The 13,273-nt window shown below is 34.3% G+C and overlaps 1 protein-coding gene and 1 long non-coding RNA gene across 7 annotated transcripts; one reads left to right on the forward strand and one right to left on the reverse strand.

The window, feature by feature from the left end:
* The first annotated feature begins 711 nt into the window (after positions 1 to 711).
* Positions 712 to 2,393, forward strand: LOC136340585 (uncharacterized). Its single transcript, XR_010732330.1, has 2 exons — positions 712 to 1,231; positions 2,215 to 2,393. It is a non-coding gene; the product is annotated as an uncharacterized lncRNA (long non-coding RNA).
* Positions 2,394 to 3,668: 1,275 nt separating this feature from the next.
* Cp190 (centrosome-associated zinc finger protein CP190) lies at positions 3,669 to 12,335 on the reverse strand. Of its 6 annotated transcripts, XM_066284762.1 has the most exons (19): positions 12,087 to 12,335; positions 10,550 to 10,665; positions 9,394 to 9,697; positions 9,165 to 9,335; positions 8,906 to 9,102; positions 8,695 to 8,833; positions 8,144 to 8,336; positions 7,871 to 8,093; positions 7,577 to 7,769; positions 6,908 to 7,123; positions 6,717 to 6,857; positions 6,055 to 6,320; positions 5,839 to 5,998; positions 5,294 to 5,413; positions 5,050 to 5,228; positions 4,800 to 4,992; positions 4,477 to 4,752; positions 3,911 to 4,420; positions 3,669 to 3,855 (listed from the first exon to the last, which is right to left on the reverse strand). In XM_066284762.1, exons 3-19 carry the CDS (start codon positions 9,668 to 9,670, stop codon positions 3,788 to 3,790), a joined length of 3,522 nt encoding a protein of 1,173 aa, XP_066140859.1. In that variant the 5' UTR covers positions 9,671 to 9,697; positions 10,550 to 10,665; positions 12,087 to 12,335; the 3' UTR covers positions 3,669 to 3,787. The 6 variants fall into 6 exon arrangements, with proteins under 6 accessions (XP_066140859.1, XP_066140860.1, XP_066140856.1 ...); XM_066284763.1 differs by lacking the exon at positions 10,550 to 10,665 and having other exon boundaries at positions 3,911 to 4,417; XM_066284759.1 differs by lacking the exon at positions 10,550 to 10,665.
* Positions 12,336 to 13,273: the final 938 nt, after the last annotated feature.

Raw genomic sequence — 13,273 nt, forward strand, 5'->3', positions numbered from 1 at the left:
TGTTTAATTGCAAATCTAACAATTCTAATTACATATTCACGTCAAATTCGCTAGAATCTACTTCAAATAAATTTTGAAACGAAATGAATATTTTTTTCATATTTACAAAAATCTTTAAACTTCAAATGTAGCTCGCTTTTTTAAAAACCTTTTCAATGCGTCTTTGAGCTGAAAATGTTAATTTCTTTTACAGAACTATCTGTAAATTTTTACAAAGCCGAAAATGTGAAAAATTGTATTATCGCAACTGTTGTTTGAAAAAAAAAACTTATTTGAAATAATTTAATCTGGAAAAAGGGTTTATGTACAAACTTCCTTATAAGTTTACGTTAAGAGAGCTAAGATGTGCAACTATATCAATCAAAATTGCTAGATCCCGCAACAATATGGGATCTGAAAGTTCTGGAATTTTTTCGGAGCCCCTGCGTTAATGTATGCATTTACTGGCCAATTTAAAACGAGTTAACTCACACATTTATGTGTGTACATCTTCATGCCAATTGAGCAAGCGACTGAACTGTGGGCAGATCAAAAGTTTGCGGGGAACCTTAAACGTTAGAGAAACGTTAAAAGCATATTTGATTGCTCATACATAAAATACGTCCGAGCGACGAGAATTTAATCAAATCTTTAAACAACTTGTGGAAATATATTTAAATTAATTATATCAGTATGGCACAATACAATCGATTTAATTATTTCTTATCAATTAATGGTTTTTAAAATCTAAATTGGTTTCAGGAACTGCTTTAAGTCATCCGATGCAAATTAAAATAGGCAAATAAAATTGATTAAAAAAATGCAGTAAACATACTTGTTCCACTCTGTTATCACATTAACTAACTTGAATATACCTTTTATCATCTCGCGATTAATAAAGGCTAGAAGTAATAAATAAACATTTTGTCATATATTTCGATTGTCAGGATAGACGCTCAAAACAACGCTTTGTTGAAATATTCTCGGAATTCAGTTCCAATTAATCGCCCGAAAAACACAAATGAGAGCTACTTCTCTGTTCTTTTTTATTGCCTTTATGGGTGTTCTACAACTCAGTAATTCTTTGCCGGCCCATGGTCTCCTCGATACGGTCCAGCATCCTCCAGTATCTATGTCGAAAGGCGGAAATCCGACAATTAGCTCGCGTAATATAATCATTGTGCCTTGCAAACATGGCTACGTATCTGTCAATGGGAAGTGCCTTAAAATTTATCGCGTGTGGTAAGCAGAGGTAAGCAAATTATAGGGCGTGGCACTAATAAATAATTATTTGTTTCACAAAGCGAAAACATATCAAATACATATCTTAACGATCCTGATGGTAGGAAGCGAATGTAAGAGGCAGTAACTGTGGATTCGCCGAGTGAAGCGCGTAATTTTTTTGTTGATTGGTACGGAGTAGTCTGTTTTTGTAAGTCCTGAGCTTACTAGATGTTATTGAATAGGAGAAAACCCCAAAAAAAATCCCAACAGTAGATAAGCTTAAGTTCAAACAAATAATTGCGTAACCATTGTTATTATTGTGAACTGCATGATCTTTCTGGAATCTGCATATTTCTAATTTTTTGTGTTTGAATCAAATTCCATGTCAATAACGCGAAAAAATTCTCCGTGTTCTCAATAAATACGTTGTAGAAGGATAGGGAGATCTTGTCTTGTAGGGTGAAGTGTCGGATTTAGTATATTTATATTGTGGTAGAAAACGGGTAGTTAGTCCAGTAGTAGTTGGTGATTTCTAATTATTACTGGTAAGTAGTGCTTCTTTGCTGTTCAGCATACGTATGCTTCTTATAACATACAGATAGCACCAGTTTAAGTGGAAGGGCTGTGCAAGGTTTCATATGCCTCCGACAAAGAGTAACAAAATGGGCGGAAAGCGTTCGACTGACATTTTCACTTTGATGTTTAGATTAGTATCGACTTCGTTGCCATTGTCGCCATGGAAATTTAAAAAAATATTAGAGCAAAAAGTAGGAATGTAAATAAATGAAACAAAGACGATTAATCCATCACTAGAACTTTTATTAGTAAACATTATGAAACGATAAGAGATCTGGAAACACTGCACTGACTTCGTCTACGTCAACCACTAGATTTGCAACCATCTTTGGCGGTCTTTGTTAGAAATATAGGAAACCTCATGCGATCCTTTTTTCATTTGCACAAATCCTGTTTACACTGTGGTAAATAATTATAAAAACATCTTTTTTTCAGATTAGGTGCCAATGAACCATTCTTTTTTGTTCCCAAAACGGAAGTTTATCTCGAAATATTCATATCTACGTGATCTACTCATTACACATATCTATAAGTACATCCTGTGTTACTTATTATATTTTAGATAGGTAGCTAATTTGTAGTTTGGCAATAAAATAATGTAGAATAAGGGTAAATATTTCAGTTTATTTCTGATCCCCAAAGGTACCTACTTTTGCAATTTCTAATATTTGGGTAATTACAAAATACACACGTAATGACGTCATTTTAAATAAATAATTAAGCTGTAATGTAGACTAGTTGTTCCCACATACCATATAATTAATTCAATTGCCACTAATCAATTAATTGGTTTATTGTCAACTTACAAAATCTAAATTGTTCTCCCGAACTTTATGTGACTCACATATAATGCAAGAATAACTTAAGAATTAGATCGAATAATAAGGATGAAGTGGCATGAACGGGACATGTTTTCAACGACACATCATTCAAATTTCCTGCTAGAAGCATTAACGCATTAAAAACATTAGTACACGTGGGGGTGAGATTCCTATAGCGATGCAACAAATTTTCTAGCGATTTAAGACGCCATTGTCGTGAAAAGAGTTGTTGAAGAATTGGTGCATGAAATAGATTATGCTACCAGTGCCGAAAATAGCAATTATACCAATAATGATTTTTGTACGTGTTTCGCACTAAAAGCATCATTGAAAAAAGTGGCGATCATGAAAGCAAACTTGAAAAAAACTTTGAAATTACAGAGGCTGATTTGAATAAATTCATCATTTACTTGTTGTCATCTATTTGTTGGTAAATACTAAATGGCTTAATAAACGCGCTACGTTTACAGCTCATCACCTGCTGCGAGTTTCTTTTCAACGAGCATCCGTTATTTTTTCTATGACTGAGGAAACTATGAAAGATTGTGTTTTGATTCAGATTAATCTCAATCAGTTTACTAAAAGATCCAATAACAATTGTCGAGAAATACCTGTCACAGATTGAACATGTTCAAATTTATGTGAGGGTCTGGTGATTTGTTTATAGTGCAAAATGAGGAAAAAATTATGAAAACTCGTATCATATTGTGGGTTTCAGTCATCCTGCTAAATTCCACTTGTTACATTAAACGACGCAGTTCCTGACCGACTACATCAATCGCTATTTATATGTTACCTTTTCGAACCGCAAATAAGTTGTTCGTTTGGTATGAATTATATTTCACTTTATACCACAGATATATGTCCCTCCCCCTTTAGGAGATAGTAAGAACTGCGAGTATAGATTGTCCTTTTGATTCACCCAACAAATTAAGAATTAACTTACCAGAAACAGGCTTGTTTGGGAAACATTTATTTTATCACAGGAGTGAATGGCTGAACATTGACGTACATAAATTTTAACTGACCCTCTATCTCCACTGTGTTCAAACGCAAATCATTTAATCATTTATTATTTCTGAATTAAACTTCATTGTTTATTTAAATAAAAATTATTATACATAGAAAGACATTATACATACAAATGCGTGTACTAAAGTGTCAAACGTCACGTACCTACATCCAATTTATTCCTTACTTTGATCCTCCTCTTCATCGTCCCAATCATCCATTAGTTTATTCACGTTCTCGGTGGCTGTAATTCAAGAAAGTCTAACGGTTATAACTAAGTTATTAATCCTGATGAGTACCTTTCAATGTTGCAGTCCCCGGTTCATTCTCTTGCGTCTCTTGCTCTTGTCCGTGACTCTGTTGACTGTCCGTATCTTCCCAATCATCTAAAAGTTCTTTATTGAAATTTTTCCTGGCTTCCTGCGCTGAAGAACTGTCTTGAGATTCTTCTGCTGCAAAATCCTCATAACCGGCCTCCCCATTTCCGTCTTCAATTCTTTGCGCTCCTTCCACATTCTCATTGGGTTCTTGATCTATAGTATTGCTGCTTCTATTGGCGGCGCTAGAATGAGGTTCTTCTTGGTCGTTCCGCACGGATTCGGATTGCAATTCATCATGATCGACCTCATCGCCATTTCCTTCAGATGTATTTAAACTTCCATCTACTTCCATTGGTTCGGGTTCAGGTGACTGCTGCGGGGGATCGTCTGTAGAGTATTTTTCTGAAAGGTTCTCCTCTGACTGAGTTATTTGTTCGGGAGATTGAGAAATAGGGGATACATTGACAATGGGAGGAACGTCTTGACCTGCTAATCATAATATTTTAAAAACTGAAAACATGGAGTTTATTGGTTATTTATGTTACCTACTGCTTCTTGGTTGCTAGCATTTTCTTCCTCTACATTTTCTGAATATTTTTCAATTGCTTCATGCTCAGCTTCAACGTCTTGACCGGTGCTTGGCTCAATATCGTCCACTTCCATGGATTCTTCTTGCAATGAAGAGTCAGTGGTGTCCACAGCAGCATTAACATTAGCGGCATTTTTATCATAATTGTTTGCCGCACCACCGCTTTCTTCCTCAATATTTGTTTCTTCAGTTATAGGAGTTGTCTCAGTCTCCAATCTAACCAATTCCTTCCCTGCAAAAAAAATAAATATTCGAAAGGTCAGTACAAAGTTTTCTTACCCTCTGTGTCAGTTCCCGGCTCTTCGGTCCCTTCTATTTCGCGCCTAATGAGGTCTATTGACTCAACTGGAGAATCAATGGCTTGCGTAGTGGTAGTGTTTTCCGGGTTGACCAATAGTTGTCCTGCAGTGGTGGTTATGGCTGCCCCGTTTCGGATTTCCAAGACTCCTTCCGAGTTTACCAATAAGTTCCCCTAAAAGCACCATTCTACTTATAATTATTATAGTCCATTAGGCCTATTATTCCATACCTGAGAAGTGATAAATTGTCCTTGTTGCCCTTCCACGGGATGACTATAAAGAACGACAATATTAGAGTTATCTGACTGCCCTTGATTTTGTTCATCGGGATAGTCATGATCGGTTAAAACCATCACTAACTCATCAGTCGAATTTAATTCTCCGCTAGCAGCAGCTGCTTGTAAAATTCCTAAAAATAATATTGGCTTATTGGTACAGTCAAAGTTAAAGGAAAAAGTTCTTCCTAAAACCTACTTTTACCTTCGCTTCCGGTTAGTTCTGATGGTAAAATAAATTCCGCATTTCCAGTTTGTCCTTGAGGTTGCTGCAAGATGTACTGTTGATTGTCATCTAGTACTACGATGTCCACCAAACCTAGTATTAAAAGTAGCAACATATTTCATATCATTCATTGTTATTGGTCCTCGCTTTTTATAGCCATTATTCAAAATACAGAATCCAGCAAAATTTGGAATATGTAAGCGGAAAGAACATATTTTATGTGCTCTGAATGTGCGCTGCAAACTTTATAGCGAAGAGTAAACACCTATTTTGTTCTGATTTTGTGATGCAGTTTTGTAATAGAAATTTAAAATGTGTTTGTTTTATAATTATATATAAATAAATATATAAGATTATGTACTGCAATTTTTTTAAAGACTTTATTTAAAAATTAATTTAAAAACCGAAATCGCGATTTGATTGAAATGTAATAAATATCTTCAAATTTTGCTTATTAAGACCACGCAGGTGCATAAAAGTGTGGCATGCCTTCTAGTTTTACGTTATGATAACCTCACCCAAATTCGTAGCAATGCTTCCTCCGATGTTACTCAAAGTCGCAGCAGTAGTCACGGCTTCAGGTTCTTGTTGGAATTGCGCTCCTTCATTTGCATTTATATTTTCCTCTGAAACGTTTTCTTCTGTACGGGCAACTTTCACATTAGAAATAATTTTAACCTTGAAAGATAAATATCTTGAATTTTCACGGCAAAAGTTTTAGACAAATTACTAACTCGGTCTTTCTTTACTCTCTCCTGTTGTTTCGAGTTTACAACCGCGTCCGGCGCGATTTGCTCAATTTCCTGAGAAACTTCCTCCTCTCTTTCCTCTTCAGCAAGATTTTCCTCCTCTGGGACTTCGTTCTGAATATCCATCACTGCGTCCAAGCTTGTTACGCCATCCCTTCGGGCTTCCTTCATATGTTGAGACCGGACATGCGTGAACAATGTTACGGGGTTTTGGAGTTTTTTCAAGCAGTAGGCACAATCCAATATTGATGCTAAATAATATAATTAATATATTAAACATTAAGTTTGTAAAACACATGTCTATGACACGATCGTCTAGTTTAAATTTTTAGACACTGAGAGACTGAGACATTGAGGGATCTAAGACGTGAGTACTACAAGTATTTCACAACTGCGGTGTATATACCACTTTTTTCCACTACTTGATTTAACTAGATTGTTACAGTACAAATTACAATAAACTTATCTAAATTTAGGAAAAACCAAATCAAAAGCATAAAAAGGAAAAAACAATACGCCTTGATTATGGAAAAAGTCGGAAAACATACTTTTCAGTCAAATAACCCACCCAATAATGATGTCTTTTAACGCTAGTAGTGGAAAAAATATTTATTACACCTGAGATCTGATGCGTGCTAAAACCTTACTTTTGCGACTACTATGTCCAGCAATTTGTAGATGCCCTTGAAGGTCCTTCTTTGAGAAAAATCCTAAATAACAATTTGGGCATTGAACTTCTTGATTACCATGTGTTTGCACGTGCTCCTGTAATCGTTCCGTGGTCGGAGCTAAAAAATGCACATGAACGCCAAGCATGAACAATAAAGATTATTATTACCGATAAACGGGCATTTACTACAACTAGGGAAGGCAGTATTTCTCGGCGGTTTCAGGCCGTGTTTGGTATATAAATGATAAATCATCAAGTGGTCGGTCCCACATCGTTTGCCACAATATTTGCAAAGAGAAGAATCGAATGCTATTTGGTGTTGGTCGGTCATGTGTTTGCGAAATAGGTAATAGAGCACGAATTCAGCACTTTCCCGATCTTGTCCTTTAAAAGAAGTTAAAAAAAATAAATATATATATATATTCAGGATTTCTAGGATGTCTAAAAAAACGGTGCTTTATAAAGTATGATTTTTTACTTCTACTGCACCAAGTCATCACACTGCTATCTATATAATTAGGGTCAAAATTAGTAGCGCGACGCCGTAGTTATCAGAGCATCACGACAATCAAATGAATTTTTCACTTGTTAGAAATGTTTATATTTTTTATACTCTGCACCGCCCACTTTTAAGAGCTTGAGTCTTTGCCATATTATAATATATTTCTCCTTATATACAATTTATTAAAAATACGAACATATAGATATAATATAATTTTAAAAACTTTAGATGACTCCCCTTTTCCGCAATGAGTAAGCCTGTAAAAAATCCAGTAAAACCAGTACGCGTAGTGTTTGAGATCGTTAATAATGCATGAAAAAATTCCTATTACTTACCCACACATTCCATACATATCCAAGGACCATCTTCAGAAACAGCTCCACACTTCACGTTATTCGTATTGTTGGCCTTCTTTTTTGTATAGGATGATTCTTTTTTTGTGACAGATGTTTCTTTTATAGCCACCGCATCTTTCTTTATTTCTTTTACATGAGGAAAAGGTGCTGTTTCAATTGAAGAGGGAAGAGGCTGCAAAAAATTATTATTATTATTATTATACATACAATTTTGCGCGTATTGTACTACAACAAACATGAGCATTTTAAATATTTTATCAGTCACTTACTTACCTGAGGTTCTTTTGGAAGCACCTTTTCCTTAATTGTTTGGATTTTAATTTGAGGCTGCTCCGTTTTGGATTGAGTTATCTTCAACTTTATGTTTCTTTTCTTTTTTACTAATTCCGGGTACTTTTTCAGCACTTCCGAAACGATTTTCGTGTGATCCACTTCGCTCGGGTTGCTGGTTGTTATACTTATGACGGTTTCTTCTTCTTGATTCATTACTTTTACTCTATTAAAAAAAAATGTTTCTAATTAACGTAAAAGAGAGGAATTTCTTACCGTTTTGGTGAGGTTGTGAGTTTATTCTCAGCTTTTCTCTTGTTTGTGCTATCATTGGAAGCAGTCTCTGGTAATTGGGAGACGCAACCTTTCTGGTCCTTTTCTGCAAAATCGTCTTCATATTCTTGACTGGTGCTGTTGGATTTATGGCGTGCTGATGCTGAGGTTTTGTTTTCAACCACAGTCGACGGCGCTAGAACCACATTTGAATCCAACTAAGATAAAATTCGCAACTCTTTCAAATATAAGAATTTTTATAGGATAACAGATGTGATCAAAAGCAAAATTTCTTTTATCATGATATATAGGGCGTGTTATTTTAGAATATTCTGCTCAATTTATACAGAGAATTTTGAAAGTTTCAATAAATGTTTGTGATTTTTACACTCTAAGTAGAAATAACACTATAAATTTTAATCACTTTCTTTCTACTATCCATTTTACCTTGACGAAACTTAAAATTTTAAATTTTTTATTATGAAAACACAAATTGTAGAGTTAACTTCGAGTTTTAAGCCTCAATATCAATTATTAAACAATTGTCAACTTACCAATTTTTGGATCATCTTCTTTAGTCCATAAAGGCTTACTTGTTAATGACACATCATCAAAACTAGGATACATCGAAATTGGAGCCACCTCTTCGTCAGGCCATTCAAATCTCGTTGGTTTGGGGGTGTTATCTGGAAACTGACAGAGAAAAGTATTATTTTTTTAATTTATAGTAATAAATACTGATAAAAAGTATTATAAAATTCTTACAGACAATGGATCTCGTTCAACTGGCCCAGAATTCCATTTAGTATTGAAAGTAGCCGACGCAGGGTGGGACTGAACAGCAGCCGGCATAGACGTTTTCTTTCTCCACGCGCCTCTGCGCCCAGGAAATGATGATGGCAAATCATTGGATGCAGGAATTGCGGGGGCCACTGGGCTAGTTTTTGGAGCCCTTTTGGCTGCTTTAACATATCATACAAATCCAAATGTCTTTTTAAATGTCGACCTACATCTAAAAACTTACAATCTTTCCAAGAACTTATAGTATCCTTATCTCTTTTCATACGGCTTGACCCTGCTGCTTTACTCATAGGGGCCAATTGAGCTTCCAGTAGCTTCGATAGTACTGCTATGTTCATTGTTTCTGCAGCTCTATACAACTTATCATATATGCTAGGATGGAACTCCAACATTCCTTTAAATATCATCAATGTTCTAATGAATTAATACTTTCAACAATCCAATTTATTTACCAGTATACATGAAATTTACTATTGGCACAATAACATCAGCTTGCAAGTCTGAAGGCATCATAATGGTGTTTTCTTCCAGTGCCGGACAAGTCTGTTCAAGAAACGCAAAATATTCGGTACATGCATTCATCACTAAGCGATGAACTTTAAGTTGGACATTTCCTTCAAACTGCAGAGTTAAATCGCAGTAGTCGGTTTTGGAAAAAAACAGTTGTAATCTCTGTAGGAAGTATATCCCCCAGTTGTCCACTCGAACTTGTTTGCTGGTTTCAACCATGGTGTGAGTTTGGAAGGGGTAAATATTCTGAAATGTGTAGTTGGCGAAAATATAATCTATACATAATAGAAACCAAATAAATATAAGTCCAAGAGAGAACATTTTGGCAATATAGTATAAAACAGTAATTTGTTTTTAATACGGCATTTAAGTTCTTTTAAAGGCTAAATATTTTTAACAAACTTTCATTCATAGAACTAGAAAATCATACACAGAATACTTCGACTAAAACGGAAGAGAACTGTTCTCTCGGTTGATGAAGAAGTTAGGCAAAAATGCTCGGACACGTCAACTTTGGTATGGGGAGGGAAGGTTTTTTATTACGAATGAACGATAATTTCCTTCATACCCTGTACAGAGGAAGAACCTCCCTTAAAATTATAAATAGCACGGGGGGGTCGAGTGATACACAAATTTCTTACTTTGAAACAATCGTTGACGAGTAAATCGTTTATTTCTGTATGAACTACTTTGATATATAAACCCCAAAAACGTCTAAATCAATTATTTAAAATGCTATCTGTTAACTTCTTGAGAACTTTTACATAGCTTCTTTATTAACTGAGAACAGTTCTGTTTTGTTTTAATTTGGGCGCGCTGTATGTATTTAGTTAAAATATTGCTAGAAATTTAGATGAATAAAAAAGAAATGATATTAAAATACAATCATATTTTTACAGGGAGGATCAAAGTATGCCACATGATAGACACAATATTAGACCAAACTATTTGTATCTAAAGACGTGACAGATAGGACATGACCATTGATAGTTGTTTTTTAATCTGTTGTAGCTACATACATATATCAACAGTCTAAATTTATAGGCATTTAAGACGAAAGTTAAAATCATATTAGTTGAAAATGCTTTTTATACCTACAGCACGATTTTGTCCTATACATTGCCGAGTTATTAATGATATTTCTGTTTAACATTCAAATGCTCTCTGTTTTGGTGTATCAAGTTGAACATTACTTTTGTCCTCAGCATTTTAATCTGTAAATGTAATACCACGGTGTTGCATTTTTTGACTTGTGTATATTGTATAAATATGCAAAACAGATTTACACATATATTAATCACGGCAGTCAAATTTCTGCCACATACCAAATCTAAAATAAATTAAGATTAAAAATACTAAAACACAAGAACCTCAATCACCTTTAACCATCTCTTGAAATAGATTTAAGGATAAATTCTTGAAATAAAATTTTTATCTTATTCTGGATAATTTAGGAGGTACTTAATAAATTTGATTGGGTTGGAATTTTAGCAACTTTATTCTAATGTAATGAATGGTACCTCAAAAGGAACAGTTGAGCAGCATTTTCTTTGAAACATTTTTTTCGTTCTCTATGAAGCATTGTGATTTTTTAAAGGTATTTAAGTAAGTTTTCTCTCAAAGAACTTTTGAAAAAATGAGACACAAAGAGTAGAATTTAATGTTTAATAATATGACAGAAAAATAAATTGTATGGAAATTCTTGAACTATGTGTACTTTATTCTTCAGAATTTAAGTTATGGTGGAAATTAGTTTTTAACCAAAAAGGACTGATCCTAAAAACAAATCAAATCTGAAATAATTTTTTTGTTTTAACATTTGACAAGAATTGTTTTGTCTACCTGGGAACATATTGTATATCTCCATTCTGTGGCATTTAGCATAGCAGAACTCAATATACCAAAAGACAAAAGCTATGGACACATATATAATTGAGTTTAGCTTAGAATTAACACCAAACTTAGCAAAGATTCTAAATATACAAATAGATAGGTATTTAATAATATTATAGTTTCACATTTTTGAGGCTTGACGTCTTCTCAGAAGGTTTCTTGGGTTTACTTCAGGTTTAAAGTGTATCAGAGCTGACTAATGAGGTTACTGACAATAATTTAGTTAAGTTACTAAAGTTGAAAAATCCTCGTGGGACCTAATCAAGTAATTCTCTCTTTACTGCAAAACAGTTAGTTAAGGACAGTTAATTTGGATAGCTAAAGAGGTGGGTTGCAAAAAAATTGTTTTCATTGCCTGTTAAGTTGCCCCTGTGCTTACTAAGATAAAGAAAATGGAAAAACCTCAGTATCTATCTCACATATATGAGCTAGATATAATATATTGTTAGATACTATGTAAATTGTCAAATAGTTAGATCAAAACTAAAAAACTACAGAGCAATTATAATATAAAATAACAATATAAACACAATAACCAACAATTTAAAGAAAAAAAACAAACGCCTCTCTGAATTCTCAAGAATCAAGAATGTATACGTCACAGTCGGCATGGATCAAATCTGGACTCCTTTGAACCTCAAGGAAAGCTTTACATGTACTTTATTTTTATAAACAATAATGGAAATAAAACCTGCAAACATTTCCGGAGATTTCCCGGAGTTTTTAATTTAAATTTACTGACCTTCTCTCTATTATTAAAATGTTAGCTCCATCTTATAATGGCTGCTCCAAACATATCGAACACAATTTTGACGTTGCACCACGATGCCTAGAGGGACCGCTTCAGTCGTCGGCGCCAATTTTAAATTCGCTTTACATGAAATCTTTTTATGAGGCATCAAAATTACTAAACCTTATAAAAACCTTTATTTTTCCTACATTTTCATGAGCTATTAGCGCTGATTGTATATAATAATTTGAAGAATTGTTATTAATTGCACCGTTTACATGGGGTTTTCATGACTTGCGCATTACCTACAATATAGATGTCGCAAGTTTTCTGAAATAGGTCGGAAGAGGAAGATCGGTAGTAGTGGCGCGTGATCCTACCAAAACTGATCAATAATAACACACAGGCGTCCCGCCAGAGGGCGAGTTGGTGGGGTTGAGGATGTCAAAAACAGCCATTTTCCACATGGCGAAGAGTTCTACTTTAACGCTGTGGTACGTTTATATGGTGATCCCACCGTCTCACCTTAATTCCGGCCGCTAAAGTAGAACTCTTGAGAAATTGATTAATGTTTATTTTCATTGTTTCCATCCATCACACAAAACAATTACATGAAAGTCAATTATATTTCGTTACATTGTCTTTGTGTACTACTTTTATAGTCTAATAAAATTTGTATGACTATACGCTAAAATTTGTAAAGTAATCAAAACTAATTTGAATTATTGTCAAAAAGTAACACTTATATAAGCAAAATTGTGATTTGAGCACATATGGTGATGTAATAACAATATTTCATTCACCACAATATCAAGAGAATAATTTCGAAATTATTTAATCCCTATATATAAGATGTTTAATAAAATGAAATTTTGGCCACCTTGTATATGTGATAGTTTATACAGTATAAAAACCACCCTTTATTTTTTTTGACCTTGTAATAGCAAATGGGTTTGCACAAGCATCGATCTAGTAACCTCATGAACTGCTTATACGGATATTACAACTTCGAGGAGAAATATAAGGATTGTGCAAGTGGAAGGTCCACACATGGTTGAATATGCCTGCGATAAAAACTAGCAAAATACCGCGAAAACACAGAAATCCATACTAATCTAAACATCAAAGTGGAGACGCTGACCGGACTAACTACGCCCATTTCGTTGGTCTTTGTCGCAGTCATATTAAATCTCGTGCTG

The sequence above is a fragment of the Euwallacea fornicatus genome, chromosome 8 (genome assembly GCF_040115645.1).
Source record: "Euwallacea fornicatus isolate EFF26 chromosome 8, ASM4011564v1, whole genome shotgun sequence".
In the NCBI taxonomy this organism is placed as follows: domain Eukaryota; kingdom Metazoa; phylum Arthropoda; class Insecta; order Coleoptera; family Curculionidae; genus Euwallacea; species Euwallacea fornicatus.